The 22446-nt window shown below is 41.7% G+C and overlaps 1 protein-coding gene across 3 annotated transcripts in view; it reads left to right on the top strand.

Annotated features, from left to right (window-relative positions):
- The window catches only part of LOC132168837 (vacuolar protein sorting-associated protein 54, chloroplastic), a 69730-nt gene extending 47806 nt beyond the window's left edge, over window positions 1–21924 (top strand). For all 3 annotated transcript variants that reach the window (XM_059579895.1, XM_059579894.1, XM_059579893.1), the window contains 4 exons: window positions 15526–15593; window positions 17386–17466; window positions 17605–17876; window positions 21501–21924. In XM_059579895.1, coding sequence (XP_059435878.1) covers window positions 15526–15593; window positions 17386–17466; window positions 17605–17743 — 288 coding nt within the window. In that variant the 3' untranslated portion in view covers window positions 17744–17876; window positions 21501–21924. The remainder of the gene's footprint in view (window positions 1–15525; window positions 15594–17385; window positions 17467–17604; window positions 17877–21500) is intronic.
- Window positions 21925–22446: the final 522 nt, after the last annotated feature.

Below are 22446 nucleotides of genomic sequence, written 5' to 3'. Positions count from 1 at the left end.
GGGAGGTAATAAGGCCGGAAGGTTCTTGGAGGTATCGGTGTTGGCTGAGGGTGGTCGTAAGGGAGTCATTTGGCTTCCGGAGGGACGTTTTGGGAGGGGCTGGCGGCGTTTCGCAGGAGAGCTTCGGCAACTGATGGCGGCACAGATCAAGTCGGATGGTACGGCGGAGTCGGGGGTTCCATCTTCGGCGGGGTTTCTAATGGATGGTCCTTCTTTGGGGGTCGATTCCGGGAGGTCTTTCGTGGATGTCCTTCGATCTTCTCCGGGCGTCGAGTCGAGAGCAGTTGAGTATCCGAGGTCTCTCGATTTGCTTCCGGGCTCGTCTTGTTGGGATTCGGAGTATGACGGTTTGGGGTTGCGTTCTGCCGTGGATTGCTCTGCGTTGGAGAGCTTGTCTTCTCCTCTGGCGGAGGCGGCTGGGTCAGTGAGTTTGAGGAAGAAGAAGGGCAAGATCGGTATTAGTGGATTGTTGAGGCTTCTAGGGCAAATGCAACGTAAGTTGGACCGGGTCCGTGCAGGGGTTGTCTCGAAGCCCAATCGCAGGAGTAAAAGGGTTCGTTTTTTGGGCCTATCAACTTCTGTTTTGGGTTGTGATTCCGGGTCGGTCTCTGAAGTGGGTTTGGGTCAAAATTTGGATCCGGTTTAGTACTTGGATCCGGATTTCTCAGATCCAGTCCATAACTCGTTCTCATTACCTTTGGAGTCTGTATCGGCTGGGATTCCTCTAGCCTCTGAAGAGTGTTTGGAGCCGTTGGCTAGGTCTTCTTTGAGTTTGCAGGTTACCGGTTTGGATTCCGGCGATGGGTCTTCCCCGGCAGTGTTCTCTCTCTCTCCGGTGCGAGTTTTGGGCGAGATTGTTGGGTCTGCCGGTGACGGGTCCTCTCAGGGGGCTACTTTTTCCCTTTCTGCGGAGGCTTTACCGGCGAGCACGTTGCGCAGGGACTGGGAGGGTTCTCTTTCTTCGATGCCTGAAACCTGCCGGGGTGCGACTGTGTCTTCGGAGATTTCTGATTCGGCTCGTCTTTCTATTCTCAAGGAGGCCTTCGCTGTTCCTTGGGAGGTGGACTCTCCGGCGAGCTCTTGCAGGGAGGTTCCTTTTTCGGGGGAGGAGGAGCTGGTTGTTCGTCCTTCTTCTCCGGAGAAAGGTTTGTTTCGTCGTGGGTTCTTGAGTCCGAGAGCTGTCTCTCCCGCTCCGGTGGTGTTGAAGGATTCTTTGTCTTCTAAGGGAAAGGACCCTGTTCTGGTTCCCTCTGCGCCGGTGGAGGTTCAAGTTGGCTGTCTTCTTTCCCCTGCTACTACCTCCTTGTTCTCGTCGCAGGGATGCACTTCACTCTCGACTACTTCCCTTCTCGATGGGGCGGCTGAGATGGGGAGGAGTCTTAGCCGTCCTTTTCCTCGCATGACAGAGAGTGGTACTCCCATTTACTCCTCTATATCCTCGTCCCAACTGTTTTATACCCGGAGGGTGAAGGAAAAAGTCGCAAAGCAGCTGCATAAGAACAAGGACCTGCTTGCTGAGGTTGAAGTTTCTGCCCCTAAGGTTGAAGTTTCTGCTTCTAAGGTTAAGGGGTTGAGGGAGCTCAATAATCTGGATTGCTCCATCTCTCCGATGAAGGGCCGGCGTCGGCGGGGTTTTTTGGGATCGAAAAATGCTTTTTCTTTTCCCCCCTGAGGTGCACTAGGGTTCCACTTGAGATGCACTAGGGCTTTTCTTGGGGTTTGGTTGGGTCTCTTGTATTCCCCTTTGGATGGGTGTTTGGTTTGATTGGGTTTTTCTGGGTTTTTGATTGGTTTGTTTGGGTTTTTTCTGGGTTTTTCTGGGTGTTTGATTGGGTTCCTTTGTATACATTATTGTGTACTTAGAGGCGCTTTGCGCTTTTTTTGATATATACTACATTACTTATCAAAAAAAAAAATGTACAAGAAGCAGCCAATGCGAAATGCCCTCCAATTTTCATGTACTATCTCACTATTAGTCAAATAATCAAAGGCAGTCACGAACCAGAAAATGGTTGGCCATGCCATAATCACTGAACGAGTTCTTCCTCTGCTCTTCTCTGCGAATTGTGCACCTCCTTGTACATTGGATCGAATCTCAAACGCTTTCATTTCTACGTAAAAATAACCCATCTCACCGATCAACCTCAATGAAAAACGAATCGACAAAACCTTAAGCTATCCAAATAGAATCCTAGAAGACTTCTTACTTTTTTCCCTTTTTTTTTTTTTTTGATAAGTAATTAATTTCTTTGAAAAGTACAGGGGGGTGCAACCCAGTAGATAAGATGTATACAAAAGATAGTTTCCACTAAAGGCTAAAAGAAGCACAAAACCCCACAAATTCAGAAAAGTTAGAACAAGAACAAATATTATACGGCCTTGTCCAAGTAAAAAGTGATTTGACAAAAATGTTATTGAGCTATTCCTTCGACTTCTCACGATCTTTAAAGCATCTTACATTCTGCTCTCTCCTTATAGTCCCACATTTAGCGCAATGAGGCTATCCTCTACAAAACTAGAATTGAATGACTACCCATCTGACCTTACCAACAATCTAATAGTTCTATCACCCTTTAAGGCATATCCCATTTGAGTCCAAAGAGTGTAAAGATCGTATTCCATAATTTTCTTACCACTTCGCAATAAAGACGATGATCTGTTGATTCTCTGTTTCACTTACACATGCAGCACCATCACACCACTATTGCTCTTCTCTTTCTCAGATTATCCAAGTCATAATCTTATCAGGTGCCACCGTCTACACAAGAAAACTCACTTTTAAACTTCAACTTTCCAAATACTCCAAGGAAAATAAGAACCCCAAAGGAGATAACAAGTGAAAAATGGACTACACCTCAATCTTATTATTCTTTGAAGGAATTCAAATGCAATCTTCCCCACCTTGTCTCCGCCTAAGAGAATATAACACGCCAAAAAATGCAAGCACCGCATCTGCTTACCAATCCTGCACTGCTCGTAAAAAAGATACATTCCACTGAATACTACCATTAGAAACTTTCATTTTGTCCATAACCCTTTCCTCCTTATATCACGCAATACTAAATGACTCCGATTAAACTTCCTTTCGTGAATGATCCCCATACAAACATCATGCCAAAAATCTAATCTTAAAACTTTTTCTGTAATACCCCCTTCCTGTAGGAAGATGATATTACGCATTTCTCATGAGGTTGTAACGACCCAGGAAAAAGTGCTAGGTACATTTGCACTATTACTCCAAAAGCACTAGTCAATTTGGAGCTTTTCTATACTTTATTATAAAGCCCACTTTTACCTAGTAACTAGGAAATGTGGGACTTCGCATCCATAACTATCATTATAAACCACCTACTTTATGTGTGAGTTTTCTTTTCATCTTCTCAAATATGGGACCAGGGTGTCACAAACTTTTCCTCTTAAATTCCTGACGTCCTCGTTAGGGCCACGTCATGCAGTGCTCCAGTAACACATGACCTGGCATTACTAAGTGGCTTTGATACCACTTTTAACGACCTAGTGAAAAGCGCTAGCCACATCTGCGCTATTACTAAAAAAGGACTAGTCCATTTGTACCTTTCCTAGAATTCATTATAAATTCCAGTTTTACCTAGTAACTAGGTATGTGGAACTGAACATCCATGACTATTTTTATAAACCACCCACTCTATGTGGACTTCTTCTCATCTTTCCAATATAGGATCGGGTTGTTACAAACTCCCCTTCTTAAATTCCTGACGTCTTCGTCCGGGTTTCGTCATGTAATGCTCCAATACCACATGAGCTAACGTTATTAGGTGGCTTTGATATCACTTGTAACGACCTAGGGAAAAGCGCTAGCCATATCTACGCTATTACTTGAAAAGGACTAGCCAATTTGGAGCTTCTCTAGAATTCATTATAAAGCTCAGTTTCACCTAGTAACTAGGCAATGTGGGACTTAGCACCCATGATTATCTTTATAAACCACCCACTCTATGTAGGCTTCTTCTCATCTTCCCAAATATGGGACCAGGGTGTTAAAATTTCTTGCTACAAATCTGATAAATCTTGAGAAAGCTCCCTATCCTCTCATATTTTTCCACATTACAACACGAAAAGGCCCCTCGACTTCCTTAGTACACCAATCTCTGTTCAAACAACCTTATTTTGCTTACACTACCAAATGTTATAAGATGTCCCTTTCTGCAGCAAACTGCCATAACGTTTTACCCAAAAGTGCTTGATTAAACTTACTCAAGTTTCTAATCCCCAAACCACTGTATGTAGTAATAGGAGAACAAATTGTTGACGATTTAACTAGATGGAATTTAAACTGCTCATTGATACAACCCTATAAAAAAAATCTCTTTGAAGTTTCTCTATTCTATTTGCCCACACAAAGGAATAGGAAACAAAGATAACTAATATGTGTCGGTAAATTAGATAGTATTATTGATCAATGTCAACCTCCCTCCATTTGACAAATATATAGCCTCTTCCAACCCACCATCCTATTTGAAAGATTGCTAGGATCGTGTTCTACCTCTATTTGCCAAATAAACAAATCATGAAACTAAGCCATACAACAAACACATAACATGCACAACGGAATTTAAAACATCAATCACAAACACAACACAAGGTTTGTTTATGAAGTGGAAAACCCATTGAACACATCAAAGGTAAAAACTACTTTAGGCAGCCAAATCCGGGAAATCACTATATAAAGATTCAAAGTTACAGATTAGACGATACTCACAACTTTGAGGACATCTAGACTTAGTAAGAACAACAAATTTGAATGCGTGAATGGGTCAGCAACTGAGGATGGCGAAAATTTGGTCGGTAGAGGCGAAAGAGTTTGAAATGGTGGTGAGGGTAGGAGCTAATGGGGTGAGGCTTTTTGAGAGGAGTAAGGGGAAACAAAGATCCATTTTCTTTCAGAGGGATGAGCTAGAGTGGCTAGCTCGTACAGTGAAGGAACTGGTGACAGTGGAAACCTCAGAGGTCTTTTGGGATCAATCCAGAGCGGGCTATCCAAGGATTATAGTGCAGCGACGGTCCAATCGACACGGGTGTTTCCTGACGATGGAGGAATTTGATGGGAGACGAAGGTGTGGCTCGGTTCTTATTCCAGAAGGACGCTATGGGCAAGGTTGGAATCGCTTCATTTCGGAGATACGCCATGCTAACTCTTCATTTCAAAGTTTCCAAGAAGAAAAGAAGCTTCAAGAGAAGAAGGCCAGGAGGAGCTTTGCTGAGGTGTTGGCACAGTCTGTAAACCCGACGGAGGAGTTGTTTGGGAAGTTCTCTGAGCCCGTTGCTCGAGTTCCCAGCTGGCTGAAGGATTCCTCTACAGGCTCAGGGCGGAACACTCTAGCCACAGGGACACAAGACGTGATGCCAAGGTCACACTCTCAGACTCCGGCGAAATTCTTAGGGGGTCAGGAAGGCGTGGGGTTCCATAGGCCGGAGGGGAAGATAATCACGGAGGAGAAAGCACTTGAGACAAGGGCCCCGGCGCGTGATTCTCAAACGCAGTCAAAGACACCCGCAGGGAGTAGCAAGTCGGTGCTTGAGCTGACGGGACGTGAGGGGTGTCAGGCTCAGACCCTTTCCAGTGCAATTCTCGAGCTGCACAACTGCAAAGAAACGTTAAGGTGGCTGAAAGAAGGAATAGACGTGGGTTTGCAGAAGTTGGATTTGGCAATTAAGAGGGTGGAGATTTTCGGACGTCAGCAGGAAGAGAAGGGCTCGGACACCCATGTTGTTGGGCATGGGTCGAAAGTTATAGGGGGGAACGTGGGTGGAGTGGACGTGGCAGCTAATAGGGAGGACGTGGCAGTTGAGAAGGTGGAGGATAATGGGCCCCAGAATTTGAAGAATGGGCTTCGGAAGAAGGTGGGTGCTTATGCTCATGTTAAGGCAGGAAATTATCAAAAAGCAACAAACCGGGTTGCAGGGATAGGCCCAAGGACCGTGAAGGGTTTTAAGACTAAAAAAAGGTTGGTTTATAAGCCAAATTATCATGTGGGTTCGGGCATGGGCCAGGAAGATAGAAGTAGGACTGAACCACGTGAAAGTAGTCTGAAACTTTCAAAAACGGCGTGGGTTAAGAAGGGATGGGCCGGCGACGCAGGGGCGTCATCGTCGGCAGCAGGTCTGCGTTCAGGGGGGCGGTCGTCGGAAGAACAGAACGGCCTCGCCGACACTTCAGACAACGTCGCATGTGCTCCTGGAGGTTCGATCGGCAACAAGGTCGCCGGTGGTTTGATCGGAGACTCCCTGAGCCCACCGTCGATCGAGATGCCGGACATGAGAGAGGAAGACATGACCCAGACTTCGCCGAAGAAGCTGTCGATGGTGGTACCCAATGTCAATCAAGAGCTCGGGAAGGTCTCCGGCGGTTATGGAGCGCAAAATGTGGACGGCGATCCACTGACTTCTCCGGTGAGTACATTTCCGGTCAATGGGGAGGCTGGGCTTCAGTTGTCAATGGTGGAGAGGTCCAACCCACTGGACGAGGGCAATTTTTCAGAGGTCGATGCTCACGGCGCCGAGAAGCAGCAGGACTTACAGGTCAGTGAGGGGCGGGATTCATTTCGGGACGTAGGGACTGTAGAAGTGCGTGAGCTTAGTGTGGAGGGCCAAATTCCTGGAGAGGACAGCAGGGTGGTCGAGGCAAGAGTTGAAGCTCTTACACTTGGGATGAGGACAGAGGCAGTTTGGTAGGGAGGAAGAAGGGGTTGGGGGTCGTGAGGTCGTTATGTTTTCTCCTTGGAACACGCCTGCTAAGGATGCAGGGGGGGCGGCAGGTTATTCAGACTGGGTGATCCAATGTGCTAATGAGATCTACCCGATTGTAGGGATTTCTTACACGGGCCACAAGCTACAGCTGCTAGCTCTTTTGACCTTCTTAGAGGAGGAACGAAGGATTAATGGCATGGCCAGCACAAGCAGTGGAACGAAGGGCAAGAGGGAGGTTAGGAACCTGGAATGTTCGGTGAATTATGATACTAGAAATATGGGCTCAAAGCGCGGCAGCAGAAAAGGCAAGGGGCAGGTAACCACATTATGAAGCTAAACATCTTATCTTGGAATGTGAGAGGGTTGAACAAGAGGGACAAGCGTATGAGGGTGTGTAATATGCTTAGAGATTGGAAGGTAGACATTGTTTGTCTCCAAGAAACTAAGCTTAGAAGCACGTCTCGCAATATTGTCCGTAGCTTATGGGGGCGAAGTCATGTGGATTGGTGTTGCTTGGATTCGAGTGGGGCTTCGGGTGGTATTCTAATTATGTGGGACAATAGGGGGGTGGAGAAGGTCGATGTTTGTGTGGGGGCTCACACCCTGGCGGTATCTTTCAGGAATATGGGGGATCGCGCTGTTTGGGCTTTTGCTGGGGTGTATGGCCCGAACCTCTATAGGGATAGAAGGATCCTCTGGGAGGAGTTGGCAGGCATTATGAGTTGGTGGGACATGCCGTGGTGTATTGGGGGTGACTTTAATGCCACTCGATTCCCTAGCGAAAGATCAGGGGAAGCTCATTTAGATGCGGCTATGATGGAGTTTTCTGATTTTATCCTTGAACAAGGGCTGATGGATCTTCCCCTGGTTGGGGGTTCGTATACTTGGTCGCTCTCCAACGATCCCCCGGTGTGGTCAAGGATAGACCGGTTTCTTGTATCTCCAGGTTGGGAGGCTTGTTTTCCAGGGGTAAGGCAGAAGAGGCTCACTCGCCTTTGTTCCGATCATTTCCCAATCATCCTCGAGGCAGGGGAAGTGCCTAAGGGGAAAAGGCCATTTAGATTCGAAAATATGTGGCTGAAAGCGGAAGGGTTTGTGGCTCAAGTGCAACAATGGTGGGACTCATATGCTTTCCACGGTTCGCCGAGCTATGTTCTCGCCTGTAAGCTTAAGGCCTTGAAGACGAATTTGAAGACTTGGAATGAAGAGGTGTTTGGCAACATTGAGAGGAACAAGAGGCTTCTTCTTGAAGAGCTCCAGGGGTTCGATGCGAATGAAGAAAATAGGGCCCTGATAGAAGAAGAGGTTAGGAGGAAGGCAGAGGTGGTTCATGAGTTGGAGAAGTGTTTGCTTATGGAGGAGGTGAGTTGGAGGCAGAAATCTAGGGTGATGTGGTTGAAGGAAGGTGACAAGTGCACTAAATTCTTTCACTCCATAGCCAACTCCAATAGGAGACACAATGCTATTGAGTCTCTAATGATTGGAGATAACCTCACTTCGAACCCAACCGAGATCAATGAGCATATAGTTGAGTTTTATAAAAAACTCTTTACGGAGCAATGCCGTTGGAGGCCGTTGGTTGATGGTATTTCCTTCGACTCCATTTCGGAGGAGGAGGCTCGATGGTTGGAAAGAGATTTTGAAGAAGAAGAGGTCAGGAAGGTAGTGTTTAAAATGAATGGTTTTAAGGCGCCGGGTCCTGATGGGTTCTCTATGGCTTTTTTCCAAACTTGTTGGGAGGTGGTGAAGGGGGACATTATGAAGGTGTTTAGAGATTTTCATGCAGGAGGTTTGTTTGAAAAGAGCCTCAACGCGTCCTTTATTTCGCTTATTCCGAAGGTTCCTGGCGCTATTAATCTTAAAGACTTCCGGCCGATCAGTCTTGTGGGAGGCATCTACAAAATCATAGCCAAGGTTTTAGCAAATAGATTGAAGGTTGTCTTGGATAAGATTATCTCTCAGTCACAAAGTGCTTTTATCAAGGGCAGGCAAATTCTTGATCCAATTTTGATTTCCAATGAATGTCTCGATAGTCGGTTGAGAGGGGGGGAGCCAGGGGTCATTTGCAAGATGGATCTGGAAAAAGCTTACGATCATGTGAATTGGGATTTCTTGTTGTATATGTTGAGGAGGTGCGGTTTTGGGGGGACTTGGTGTTCTTGGATTGACCATTGCATTTCTTCGGTGCGTTTCTCAATCCTAGTCAATGGATCTCCTAATGGGTTCTTTAGTAGCTCCAGGGGTCTGAGACAAGGGGACCCCCTGTCTCCTCTGTTATTTGTATTTGTGATGGAAGCCTTGAGTAGGATGATCTCGGCAGCAGTTAATGGGGGGTTGTTAGAGGGTTTCAAGGTTGGTAACACGGTGGTTTCTCATCTCCTGTTTGCTAACGACACATTGCTGTTTTGCAATGCTTTGCCCTCCCAACTCCGTTACTTGAGGAGTATATTTTTATTATTTGAAGCTGTTGCCGGTCTGAAGGTCAATTTGGCTAAGTCGGTGATAATTCCGGTGGGAAATGAGGAGCAAGGGGGTATGTTAGCAGACATTCTAGGGTGTGGGGTTGCATCTCTTCCTATCAAATACCTTGGTTTGCCGTTGGGGGCTCCTTATAAGGCGAAGCATATTTGGGATGAAGTGATTGAAAAGATAGAACGTCGGCTGGCTGGTTGGAAAAGGTTGTATTTGTCAAAGGGCGGCAGGGTCACGTTAATCAAAAGTACTCTTGTGAACTTGCCTACTTACTATTTGTCTCTCTTTCCTATTCCGGTTAGCGTTGCCAAGCGCATAGAGAAACTTCAGCGTAACTTCTTATGGGGTGGGCTAGGTGACGAGATTAAATACCATCTAGTGAAGTGGTCGAAGGTGTGCACTCCAATTAAGGAAGGCGGGTTGGGGATCAGAAATCTGGTGGACTTTAACCGATCACTTCTAGGAAAATGGTTGTGGCGCTACGGTTTGGAAAGAGACGCTTGGTGGAGGGGGGTGGTGGATGCGAAGTATGGTAGCTTATGGGGAGGGTGGTGTTCCTTGGAGTGTGGAGGTACTTTTGGGGTTGGGTTATGGAAGAATATTAGGAAGGATTGGGATACTTTCCAAGGCTTTACGCGCTGTGAGGTGGGGGAAGGGACTAGGGTTCGATTTTGGCATGATGTGTGGTGCGGTGATACGGCTCTTAAGGAAGCCTTCCCTGGTCTCTTCAATATGGCTTGTGAGAAGGATGCCTCAGTAGCGGCTATCTTGGAGGTGAGTGGTGGCAACAACCTGTGGAATGTGACTTTTTCTAGAGGGGCTCATGATTGGGAGGTGGACGTTTTTGCCTCTTTTTTCCAGTTGTTGCAGTCAGCTCAAGTGAGACCAGGGTGTGAAGATAGGTTGTGGTGGAACTCCTCCAAAAGAGGCCAGTTTAAGGTCAAACTTCTTTATGCGTCTTTGGCTGGTTCTAGACGGGGGCACTTCCCTTGGAAGAGTGTATGGCGTACACATGCTCCGCCGAGGGCAAGCTTTTTTGTGTGGTCGGCAGCTATGGGCAAAATTCTGACCCTAGACAACCTAAGGAAGCGGCATGTGATCGTGACAAACAGGTGTTGGATGTGCAAGAAGGATGAGGAGACGGTGGACCACCTTCTTCTCCATTGCGAGGTAGCTTACGCTTTGTGGTGCGCCTTCTTTGGGCGGTTTGGATTGTCTTGGGTAATGCCGAGACGGGTTTCGGACCTGCTCGCTTGTTGGTGGTCTATGGGAAGGAGAGGGAGCGCTGCGGTTTGGAAAATGGTGCCTACGTGCTTCTTTTGGTGCATTTGGAGGGAGAGGAACAATAGGTGTTTTGAAGATCTGGAAGGGTCTTTGGAAGATTTACTATCCTTATGTCTACACACTTTGTATCTATGGACTGTAGCGTATATCTTCCCGGTGTCGATTAGCTATAATGACTTCCTTGTTCGCTTTTCTCTTTCTAGCTAGGTGATCCTATTGTATACTCCCGGTGTACCTTGGGGCGCCTTTACGCTTTCAATAAAACTGGCTTTTACTTATCAAAAAAAAAAAAGTAAGAACAACAAGCTTCTCAACTTGTTTCCATCTTAACCATCTTCATGGAGTGCATCTCCTTATTGACTCTTCGGTAGACTTCCTTCAAGTAACCAAACCCATAATATTGTGTGAATGAACGAAAGAGGCAACACGCCAAAAATACAAAACAGCAATGCCCAAGACACAGCGATCGTGAAGAAAATATGGAGACTTCAGTGAATAGTGCATACATATTTTTTCAAAGTCTGCAATGAATAGTGACAAGAAAACCATTTATAGTGGAGACGTTTCCTTCTTCACGTCTTAACGGGATAGCTCTCTCATTATGATGGGAAGGCTAAATTCGTGGATCTAAGAAATCCACGTCCTAACAAGAAAGTAGTCCCATTCTGACGAGAAGAACAATTGTCTCCTCTTTGTCACATGTCTCGTCTTAACGTCCCTTTCGACGAGAAAACAAAATCTTCAACTTTGGTCCCGTTACATTTCCCATTCTGACGAGAAAACAATTGCTTCAACTTTGCTCCTCTCACATGTCCCGTCCTGACGAGAAAACAATAGTTTCAACTTTGCTCCCTTCATATGTCTCGTCCCTGATGCAACTTCTGACAAGAAAACAATAGTTTCAACTTTGCTCCCTTCATATGTCTCGTCCCTGATGCAACTTCTGACAAGAAAACAGTAACTCTCGGTTATATGTCTCGTTCTGACAGAACTTCTGACGAGAAAGCAGTAACTCTCCGTTACATGTCTCGTTCTGACGGCGCTCCTGACGGGAAACTAGTAACTCTCTGTTACATGTCCCGTTCTAACGACACTTTTGACGGGAAAACACTAGCTTCTTCAGACAACCCCTGAAGACCTAAAAAGCTATTCCCCAAAGTTTTAAACAAGAAGAATTACGAGAAAGAACATTGAATAAGGTCAAACTAAAACCTAATACTATTTTTCTATTTTTTCGGTACACTATGCAAACGAACAATCCCTTTTAGAAAAAAAGGTAAGAAATTAATATAGTAAAAATAGGTAAAAAGTCTTTCGACATAGCATAAAATGTGTCATTTTAGAAAATTTATCCACAATACGAGAATAGAATCCATACCCTTTTGTGTTCGAGGAGAACGAAATTCATACTAACATCTGTCCACGAACTGTTTGGAGTGGCGGATAATGTGTACAAACCAGCATTGGTAGCTCTCCCTTTTGACACATTGCAAATGTGACAACGATTAGTAAGTCGATCAACATCCCTTGTCCTTACAAAAGTGCCCTTCATTATGCAGCTGAAAAAAGATCTCTCTAAGAGAGCAGGAACACAAAATCTTGTTCCCTTGAAGAGAAAACTTATAATGACCTAAGGAAAATATTAGCCATATTTACACTATCACCTCAGAAGGACTAGTTAATTTGGAGTTTCTCTATAATAAACCTCAATTTCACCTAGCAAGCATTGTGCGACTTAGCACCCATAAGTGTCCTTATAAACCAAACTCTATGTGGGCTTCTCATCTTTCTAATATGGAACTAGAGTGTTACAATATCCCCCCTTAAGCCCTTGATATCCTCGTCAGGGTCACGTTATGCAATGCTCTAATACCACATGACTTTAGTAGGTGGTTTAATACCATTTGTAGCGACCTAGGAAAAACGCTAGTCACATCTGTGCTATCACCCCAAAATGACTAGTTAATTCGGAGCTTCTCTATAATTATTAATAAAGCTCAGTTTCACCTAGTAAGTAATCAATGTGAGAATTAGCAACTATGAGTATTTTTAAACCACACTTTATATGGGCTAACTTATCTTTCTAATACGGAACTAGAGTGTTACAAAACCGAAGTGCAAATAGAAATCTTAAAGCCTACCTTTGCCATTGGAAACCTCCTCGTAAATCTGTCTTAGGTAGGGATGTCGGTTGAATATAGATCTTTGAAGTGGTCAAACACTACAACCTGAACTTATTGCAAAAGAGCTGCCTATTTCCCATGCCTACAATTCAAATATGTTTGCCCATTCAGATACATTAAAGCCTCAATTGTTTGAATGTAAAATGAAATCCCACTGATATAAATACTCTCTCCAATTGTAGATATTATGTACAACTGCATAGAGCTCCACATCATAAGTTGAAAATCGCCGCAGCCTGAATGATTTGGCTTCTTAGTAGAGAATGCCACAGGTTTCCCTTCTTTCTTCCAACTTCTCAAATTTGGAAATCGAGAGGAAATTAACACCCTCCCCTTGCTTTTGGTTAAGGTGTGACTTCCTCTTTCAATGAGACCAAAATTATTTTCTTCGTATCTTTGAATTCATAAAAAATAAAAAATAAAAAAAAAAAAAGAAAAAAAAAAAGAAGAATTCTTCCTGCATAATGAATTACTTTATTATCAAATTGTTAGGGCGTACCAAATAGGATATGACGTGCATCCATAGATGCTACATCACACAACACCTTATCAAGTATCAACTTCCAATAGATAAGTCAACTAAGCATCGCTTAGTAACACTTACTTTACTGCCTTTCTTAAACCAAGTAAGTTTGTAGGGCTGATGATGTGTCTCAACCATCAAATTCAGCTTGGTGGCTACCTCTTGAGAGATAATTTTGTCAGAGCTTCCACTCTCAATGATTAACTTGCAAACACGACCAAAAAATAGTGCAAGTGGTCTGAAATACATTGTGTCTTTTCATCCTTGTATCGCGTTTATAAGAACCTTTCACATGACAAGACAGAGACAATCATCGCCTTTGACCACTGCCACTTCATCTTCCTCATCATGGAAAGGCTCATCTTCTTGCAGCTCTTCTTCCTTTTGACAATTGTCTATAAGCAATTATTTTCATTCACAACTACGTGCTTTGAGTAATGTTAGAAGTTCTCCTTGTGACTCTCTTGTGTCCTTCCTTGTGGCTTTAAAATCACCATTGGATTTGTGATAGATTACTATTAGATTTTAATCTAATAATGATTTTAAAAGCCACATCAATTTTGGAGGCATACAAGTGAAATATGGGAAGAACTTCTAGCATTACTCATTCAACAATTAGAAGACTTGTGTCCTATTTCTCCACACTCGTTACACTTAATAGCTGCACTTATGGTTTGCGGTTTAGAATTAGGTGCCCTAATATTGTCGTGGTTGAGGAGTATTTGTGCTGTGCTTTTGAGGTCCAATTGTTGCGGAACTGCTGCCTGCATTAGGTCCCTCTGATTGCCCTCTTGAAGCCACCATACGACCCGAACTGAACTGGTTGTAGGCTGCCCTGTTAGGGCCTCTCTTCCTTGCTGAATTTCAGCAGCCTTTGTGTGCTGATATGCTTATGAAATATTCCAAATATTTTGCTGGTTTAACACATCTTGCAAGCTAATCCTCAATCCACCAATAGACTGCCACTTTTTGCTCCTCTCTTCATTCAACTCATTTCTAAGAAGAAATTCATAAAATTCCTCGTTGTAATAATTAACAAATCTGCCCCTTTGTTAACAATTTTGCAATCATTGATACATGAACTGTGTGTAATTGCCTAGAATGGTGAGGGAGGAGTTGGTGAGTTGGAGGGGTCAAGTGCGAAGCTGTAACGTTGTGCAATTTTGGAGGTTGGCTCCTTTATGTTTAATGTGGTATATTTGGAGAGAGCGAAATGCAAAAGGCTTTGAAGAGCAAGAGACTTTGGTGGTAGAGCTGAAAATATTATGTTCAAATCTATTTACACGTGAATAGCAGACATTAGTTTGCATTTTTCTAGTTTTCTGATATTTTGGACTTTTGTTCTTCTTTTCTCCTTTAGAGGGTTTCTCTTGTATACTTCATTTGTATTAAGGTTGTGCCCTTATGTGCTTTTCTAATGAGATTGCATAATTTATCAAAAATAAATTAATTATGTAATAGGGTTGTGCCCCTCTGTGTTTTTCTAAAGATTTTGCATTACTTATCACAAAAAAATGAATTGCGTGTAATTATATGGCAGAAATGTCTCCCTAAGCTTACACATCTCCTCAAAATTAGATTTCTTAGGTTTGCCTCGTCTTTGACGCGTCATAATAAGTTGATCTCACCAAGCCGAGGCTCTCCCTTGTAGATTCACTTCAACCAGCTTCACTTTCTTAATTTCTGATGCATCTTTTAGATCAAACACTCTCTCAACAGTGGACAACCAGTCAGTAAACACTTCACCATTTAGGTCACTGTTGAACTCAGGAATCTCGACCTTAAATCTACCATCCCAACAGCTGTCCATCAAAGAGAATAGGTGCTGGTCTCTTCGGTTCACATGAAAAGGATTTTCAAGTTCCTATTCATGTTGATGGTCATTCCCCTCAATTTTTTGCTTCTGCAATTTGTAGGCCCTCAAGGACATGAATTGAAATTTGGGCGGCCAGGTTTAATCATTTTGTCCCAAAATGGCTGCTGTTTTTCTTTCCCAGTTGTGGGTCTGGGCAAAAACTGAATGGCCGGATTGGGAAGTCTTGATGAAACAAAAGGTTTATTTAGAGAACTTTTGCTGAGTTGCGTTTGCATACCTTTCTAAATTGCTACTTTAGAGGATTTTGCCTCTATGAAACAGTGTACCAAATATCTTAGCTAAAAAAAACAGTGTACCAAAAAACACATTTGAGCTTGACTTAAGTTGGTTGGTTTCAATATTTATTCTAGTGCTATTCTTTTTTCTTTTTTCTTTTTCAGGAAGTGATAGTTTCTTCTATTTATTTAGCTCTATTTTTTGTGAACTGACTGGACCTGATTAGTTCTTCTATTCACTCCCAGGAAGTTGGATTCCTTCAACGTGTTTTATCTCGGACTTTACATGAGGTAGATGTTCAAGCAATTTTCAGGTTAGATTCATCTATAGTCCGTATTCAGTTTCTGAAAGTTTCAGCAAAATGATTAGTTTTGTCAGTATAACTTATTTGAACTTGTAGTATAAGTAGATTAGTTATCCTTGGCTCAATGATTTCCATGGAAATGCTTTTTATTATATAGAACTGAGGTTATGAATGTATAACTAACCAATGAAAATTAATAACGAAGTTGGTATATGTGGCCTGGTCTACTAGCTGTTATAGATTGTTGCTTAGGATTCTTTTTAGTCCTTTCTTTACTAAAATACTTTTAAAAGTACATTACTTGCTGTTCAATGGAATGTTAGGGAACCTGTCAAATTTTTCTTAGTTTTAAATTATATTTTTCAAATCATTTTGCTATGTTAGGACGTAAGAAGATGCTTTTCCTGTGTCGTACCCCATTATTCACTGATGGAGGGATGAGATGTTTTTAACAAAACCTGCTGTTAGACTTCTTTTTAGCTCTGAGATTTGGATATCTGCCCACGTAGATCTAATAGAGGAAATTTCTGCCCTCTGAGTAATCCTGTATGTTATACTTAAGAATTGAAACTTAAAATTATACGTATGTGTGTGTGTACAATATTTATACCTTGGAGAGATAAACAAGAACATGGAGTTAAAGGGATTAATTTTTCTTTAATCAGTAATAACCTCACGTTTTGTTGCAAATCTGACAATTTTACGCAATAGCTTCCAGAATCCACTTGGTGTGCCTGGATGACAGAATATGAATTTACTTTTAGGATTTAAGTCAGGCTTAGTCAAATTCCCTTGAGTTAAAATCTTTGTGCCAGTTGAATGAATTCTTTTAAGCAGACAGGAGTTGGCGTTATACTGCTGGTGTAGATTGTAGTGCCAGATGAAGTTGACTTCGGGGTTGTATTAGCTCATAAATGGAGATGGTGGGTTACAGAGTTTGTATTGAAGGCAAAGGTAGTTGTGATTGTTAGCTGGAGCATTTACAGTAGTGAAGACGATGATAGTGGCAGGCATGGTAATTGTGATTTATTGATGCGATGGTGGCAAAGCAGGTGCTGGGGGTGGTGGAAGTAATTTGGAAGTTTGGCACCAAATGAAACTTGGTATGCCAAATGGATGTGGTCGATCCTTGGCTGCTGTTGGTGGTTGTGGCGAATTGGTGGAAACAAAAGTTGTTGCATCAGTATTGTAGTGTTGTGGACATGGTGATGGCATCTTGGTTTAGAACTATGAAATACTTGAATATTTCTGTACGAAATTATGCAATAGCCACTTCCTGTGACACTATTCATTTTAAAGCAAGAATCTGTGGCACAATTTTCTTCCCTCGATTCTTGTTTGAAATTTTTAAAAGGTTTCTCCCATTAGTTATTTTTATCTAACACGTGATATTGTGGGAGTTCTGATCCCTATATACACGACATACAGAAGAAAGTTTCTCTGTAAACTTGGTCAATTTTTAGTGGCATCTAACATTCCCCTTTCCATAAATACATCGGCTGCTAGGTAGTCATCCCTTTTAGCCCCTAATTTATTGAGTCTACTGACTTTTGCACTTATAATCTCTCCCATGTCTCAGTAAGAGTTTACTATGCACTTCTTATGATGCACATAATCTATCATCAACTCTGCTATGTGAGAACATCTTCTCTTTTTTTTTTTTTTCTTCTCCCTAGTCTTTTCATGAAAAATAGCAGATTTTTTGTCTTTTGTAGACACGAACGAGGAGAAAACCATTACTTTGATCAAATTTAAAAATAATTCCTGCTACTTTACTGCTTGCTTTGTGTACTATTTTCAGGCAAGTGGTTATTATCTTTCATTCACAAATTTCTGAAGCATTTTCACGCTTAGAGATCAGCACTCCGCAAGCAAAGGATAGGTACAGCCTTTTAGTTTTAACCTGAGCATCAAATGCTATCCTGTTTAGGTGTCTATGGGATGTGATTTTTTCTTTTAATCCCTGAACTGAAATTAGTTTTTTGACTCCATAATAAAATAGCTTTTCCTATCTTTGCAGACTGTATCGAGATGTTAAACACATTCTTGGATGTATTCGATCATTGCCTTCTGATAATTTGAGTAAATCTGCTACTCCAAACTGGGGGCACCTTGATGAATTTTTGGTGCAAAGATTTGGGCCTGAAGCTGGCCAATAGATGTTCTTTTAAAGGAGCAAATTGGTTGCTTCTCTGGTGAAGTCCGTCAGATTTCAATGGAGCTTTTGCGGTTGTCAGAACCAATTTTCAGACTACGTGTTTGCCTTGTACAATTACATTGTGAGATAATAAGGTCAGGGACACATTTATACCTTTTAAAGTGTCAAAAAATATGTCTGTTGCATGCATTTATTTTTTCCATTTTATAAACTCGTAAATGAAAGTAAATAACACTAACAGCAAAAAGTCATAACTAAAAGTGGTGTGAAATACGGTGGCCTTTTTGCTTAAAAAAAATTGATTACTAATAGCTGTGTTAGTTAATTTCTCTATAAAAATATTGCTCCATCGAAAATGATGCTGTTAAATTGTGAATGTTGTAAGCTGGATTGTAATCTTTGCTTCAAATTGCAGTTTATTTTGACCATAAGTCAAAATAATAGCTCTGTCCTAATATATTTAGTTGTAATCATTATTTAATTTTTTTATAGATAATCAATCATATATTAAAAAAGCATGAGGCGCCTATAAGTACACAGGGACACCAAAAAGAAAAATCAGAAGCAGAGAAACCCTCAAAACCCTCAAACTTGAAACCCTAAAAACAACCAACAACCCAAAAGCCTCACAACACCTATCATTTGACGCTAACAAATGTGAGCCTTTCCTTTCCCATGCTTAGATGACACTCCTAAACAATAGATTAAGGAGAATTCTAGGTTCAACAGCTTCCTACTACCCTTACCCTTCTGGGGATGATCCTTTTTCTAAGGAAATCCCCTTCCACTGCCCCTTGTCAACTGCCAATGAAGATTGAGCAATCGGCGAAATTTGGGCCCATAGTAAGTTGCTCACCTTGAGGAAACCTTGCCGGAGAGGATTTTTGGACAGCACCACTCGGTCACTGAAACATGGGAAGCCGCTAGTGGGGACTGGGCTATGGACAGAACCAATGGCAGGGATACGCCTAAAGGCTCAACCGCTGGCAGCGAAAACTCCCATCCATCTGCACAAATTTGTTGATGTCCTTCAACTTTTGATTGTATCTCTTCAAAGGTTTGGGTTGCAGCGGAAAGAGAGGCGTCACAACTGCCGTCAACTCAGAAGCTTGAGCTCTTTCAACCACCAACTTTGACAAGCTAAGTGAAGCTTGGGCTGCTTTTGGTGGAACAACCATCTCTAAGCCTAAGCTAATGCGCTTGGGTATAGGTATATTAACAATTCTTATTTTTTATACTTTCTCAATATAGGACACAAACCTCACAAGTGTATGCACAACAAATCTCCTCTCACTTGTGAGTCTCTTCCACATTGACCCAGCTCCCCCTCACACAAGAGTGTCACGCGTACTCCAAGAGAAATGATACTCTTTTTACTGGAGTCAAACCAAACGTGTCAAACCAAAACACTCATATCAGCAGTAGCGGAAGCTAACCATTGGCTCTGATATCCATTGTTGAGGACAGAAACACCAAGGGAGTCAAACAAGAGTAAGTTGATATACATACTAGGACACCACTTCTAGTCCAAAAGCCTAAGCTAATGGACACCACTTCTAGTCCAAAAGCCTAAGCTAATGGACTTGCATCCACTTAGGTAGATTAACCACTCTTATAGGGCTAATGGGCTTGAGTCGATGACTCTTGCAGAATTCACAAGACTCTTTAGGTTGTTCAGACACACATGGTGACTCCTTTTGAAAATTCACAGGGTTCTCGTTAGGTTGTTCAGACACATCTTACCATACCCACTATGGGTATTGCAAGACCATGCAGAGTTCGAGCTCGTTCATTCCCACTCTGCATTAGCTTATTATGGTCTTCCAATTGCTTGCTGATTCTCTTTAATTGATCTGGCAAACCTTTGCTAAGTGTCTCAAATCGGATGGGGTCCATGATAGGTTGAGATGCTGACTAAGGTTTTGCACAAACTATTTGATGCAACTGAATTATCTAAAGGTAATTCAGAAATATTACTAAGCACAAAGAAATATTAATGTAATTTTAATGGCAGGCGTAATATACCAAGAAATGAGAAGACAGAAAACCTTTACCTTGGAACACGAATCTTTCTCCTATTATTGACCGCTCATGTGTAAAATACAATGAAGCCCATTAATGATCCAGCTCGTGATCTGTGGCTCGTATGTGGTGTTCTGCATCATATATACACTCTTTTTTATTTTGAGAGCGAGCTTCCTATTAGTCTGCTATAGGGAAAATAGGTGCCATGTCAACGTATATTCCGAGTCATGAAGCTCTTGAGTTACCTTACATGACAGTGCCTGGGATGCCCCTTAATTGGGTTGCATAAACTCCTTGAGAGTTTGGGATACTTGGACACAACTCCATATATTCTATAGGTGAGTCTGAATTCCTTTGCTTGTTCTTTGGTCTTTGCCCGCTAGCTACTTTCGACGATGCTTATTCTTTTCTTTTTCGATATTACCTCATCTCAAGGGTTGCCTACATTGCAATCAATTACGCTTGGCAGTTCCTTCTTTAGCTAACACAAGTGCTTCATTCTCCCTGAATATATCTTTCATCATACTCGTTAGATTTCTTTCCTCCTTTGAAATTGCTCTTCAATGCTACATATAGAATAAACTATTGTTGGGTAAAGCTTTGGGCTAAGTATATGGATTCACATGTCCTACTCCCATCTCAACCTTGCACTTCTAGGGATAATTGCCCTTGAAGAACGTTTTTCACACATTATGCAAAAACCTTTTTTACCTCATAAGTAATAATTACCATTTATCTCAAAAGTTTCAGCTGATGAGAAATAACGGATCTAATCATTTCATCAATACTTTGATTACATTTTCACTCACGTGTAGGCTCAAAACTCCTCTTCAACAAGTAATGTTCAACACATGGAATATTTAACACAAAATAGGAGGTAAATTATAGAGTCATGGTTTAAACTCAAGACCTTTACTCTGATATCATGTTAAACCATTATTTTTTCCTAAAAGCTTAAGTTGATAGGAAATAGTAAATATATGCATTAAATTTAGGGTTAAACGCTCATTACCTCCATGTGGTTTAACTTTATTTTTCCCACCTAATTTTCAATTCATATTGTAGATGGTACCTGGCTTATGGCTAAAAACGGAAATGGTACTTCCGTAAAAAATTCGTCCATAAAATTGATGGAAGTCTACGCTAGCGCAATAAAAAACTGACATGTGGCGATGCGCCAGATTAAAAAAAAAAAAAAAAAATATCATTCAAAATATATATATATATATATATATATATATATATATATATATATATATAAACTAAAAATATTAAAATAATTAAAAAAATAAAGAAAAAAAGAAACCAAAGGGCGAGCCACCACTTCGGGTAAAGTGGGGTGGTCGTGCCACCCCCAATGCCTTATTATTTGAGTTATTTGAGTGTAGAGTCTTGAGAAGCTTGAAATGCAGTTTCATTGGGCTGTGGGCTGTTTGTGCTTGATGAGGCTATGGAGAGGAATGAATGGCCATGCATTTGAGTACTGCCGAGCACTTGGTTTATTGCTCTTGGTTCCTGAAGGTTTTCTTATTACTCTTTGGGGTTGTATACAGTATTCTTACTGCTTTTTGGGGTTGTATACTGTATACATCCTTGCCGAACATGTGTGCTGTGCCCGTCCTTTTGTACTATTTGTTTTTGTTTATTTTGCTTTGCTATGCCAATCCTATAACCCACTTATCGTTGTTCATATAGAAGTTTGATTAGTGATTGGGGATTTTTTGTTTTTGCAGGTGTCAGTTGGTTTAAGGTAGATGTATAAATTACTGTATACATTCAGATGTTGGTGCGGCAGGAAGGGAAGTTTTGTACGGGTCACGTCACACTTGATATGCAGTTTGTAATGTTGATGGAATATGCTCCCCTGATTGTAGTTTTGGGTTTATATATATTGATTTGTTGATTTAGTTTTGTTCCAGGGGCTGTAAGTTTATCTGCATAGTTTATAAATGCTTTCTTAAATCATTTATTAGGCTTTTTTGTTTTGTTTTTTCCCGTCTACATGTTACTGCCTCGTTTATTCGCACAATAAGTGAGGTAGGTGGTTAAGCAACCTCAACTGGGACTGAATTGGGCTTTTGTTGATGTTGAATGGTATATGGCAGAGAAAGTCAACGTTGTGAGGGATTTCATTATTTGATTCTGGGGAATTTCCTGTCGCTAGATAATTGTGTTTTTTTTTTTTTTTTGGGGTTGGGGTGGAGGAAAATTATGTAATAGAATTTTGGCTGAAATTCGATTTGTCCTTAAAGTTAGGTCTTGGATCCCATTTTCATCCCTCAAATTCAATAAATTTTCAATTACTTGAAATTTTTTCATTCTAGCTTTTATATCTGAGTTATTATTAAAAATGCCAAATTGTAATTGGAGTTTCTTGAAATTATTTTTAAAGCTCCAATTTTTTCTAATAAAAAAGGAGGATAAAATGTAACGCACATGAGTATATCTATAATTTATCCACTCATTGTGATTATGGGAGTAATCCATTCATTCAATGCAAAACAAACCTTTTAGGGTGTCATAAATTCTCCTGTGGAAACCCTTGATGTCCTCACATGGCTCATGTTATGTAGTGTTAAACACCACCTTGTGTTGTTGGTTTGGTACACCTGACTGGGGGCAAATGAACTTTAATCATTTCATGTAACATGTCGAGACAATTGCCTCAAAGTTCTTAAC

Source organism: Corylus avellana, chromosome ca2 (genome assembly GCF_901000735.1).
Source record: "Corylus avellana chromosome ca2, CavTom2PMs-1.0".
Lineage (NCBI taxonomy): Eukaryota > Viridiplantae > Streptophyta > Magnoliopsida > Fagales > Betulaceae > Corylus > Corylus avellana.
Note: the sequence above shows the minus strand (reverse complement) of the source record. Positions and strands in the feature narration are given on the sequence as shown.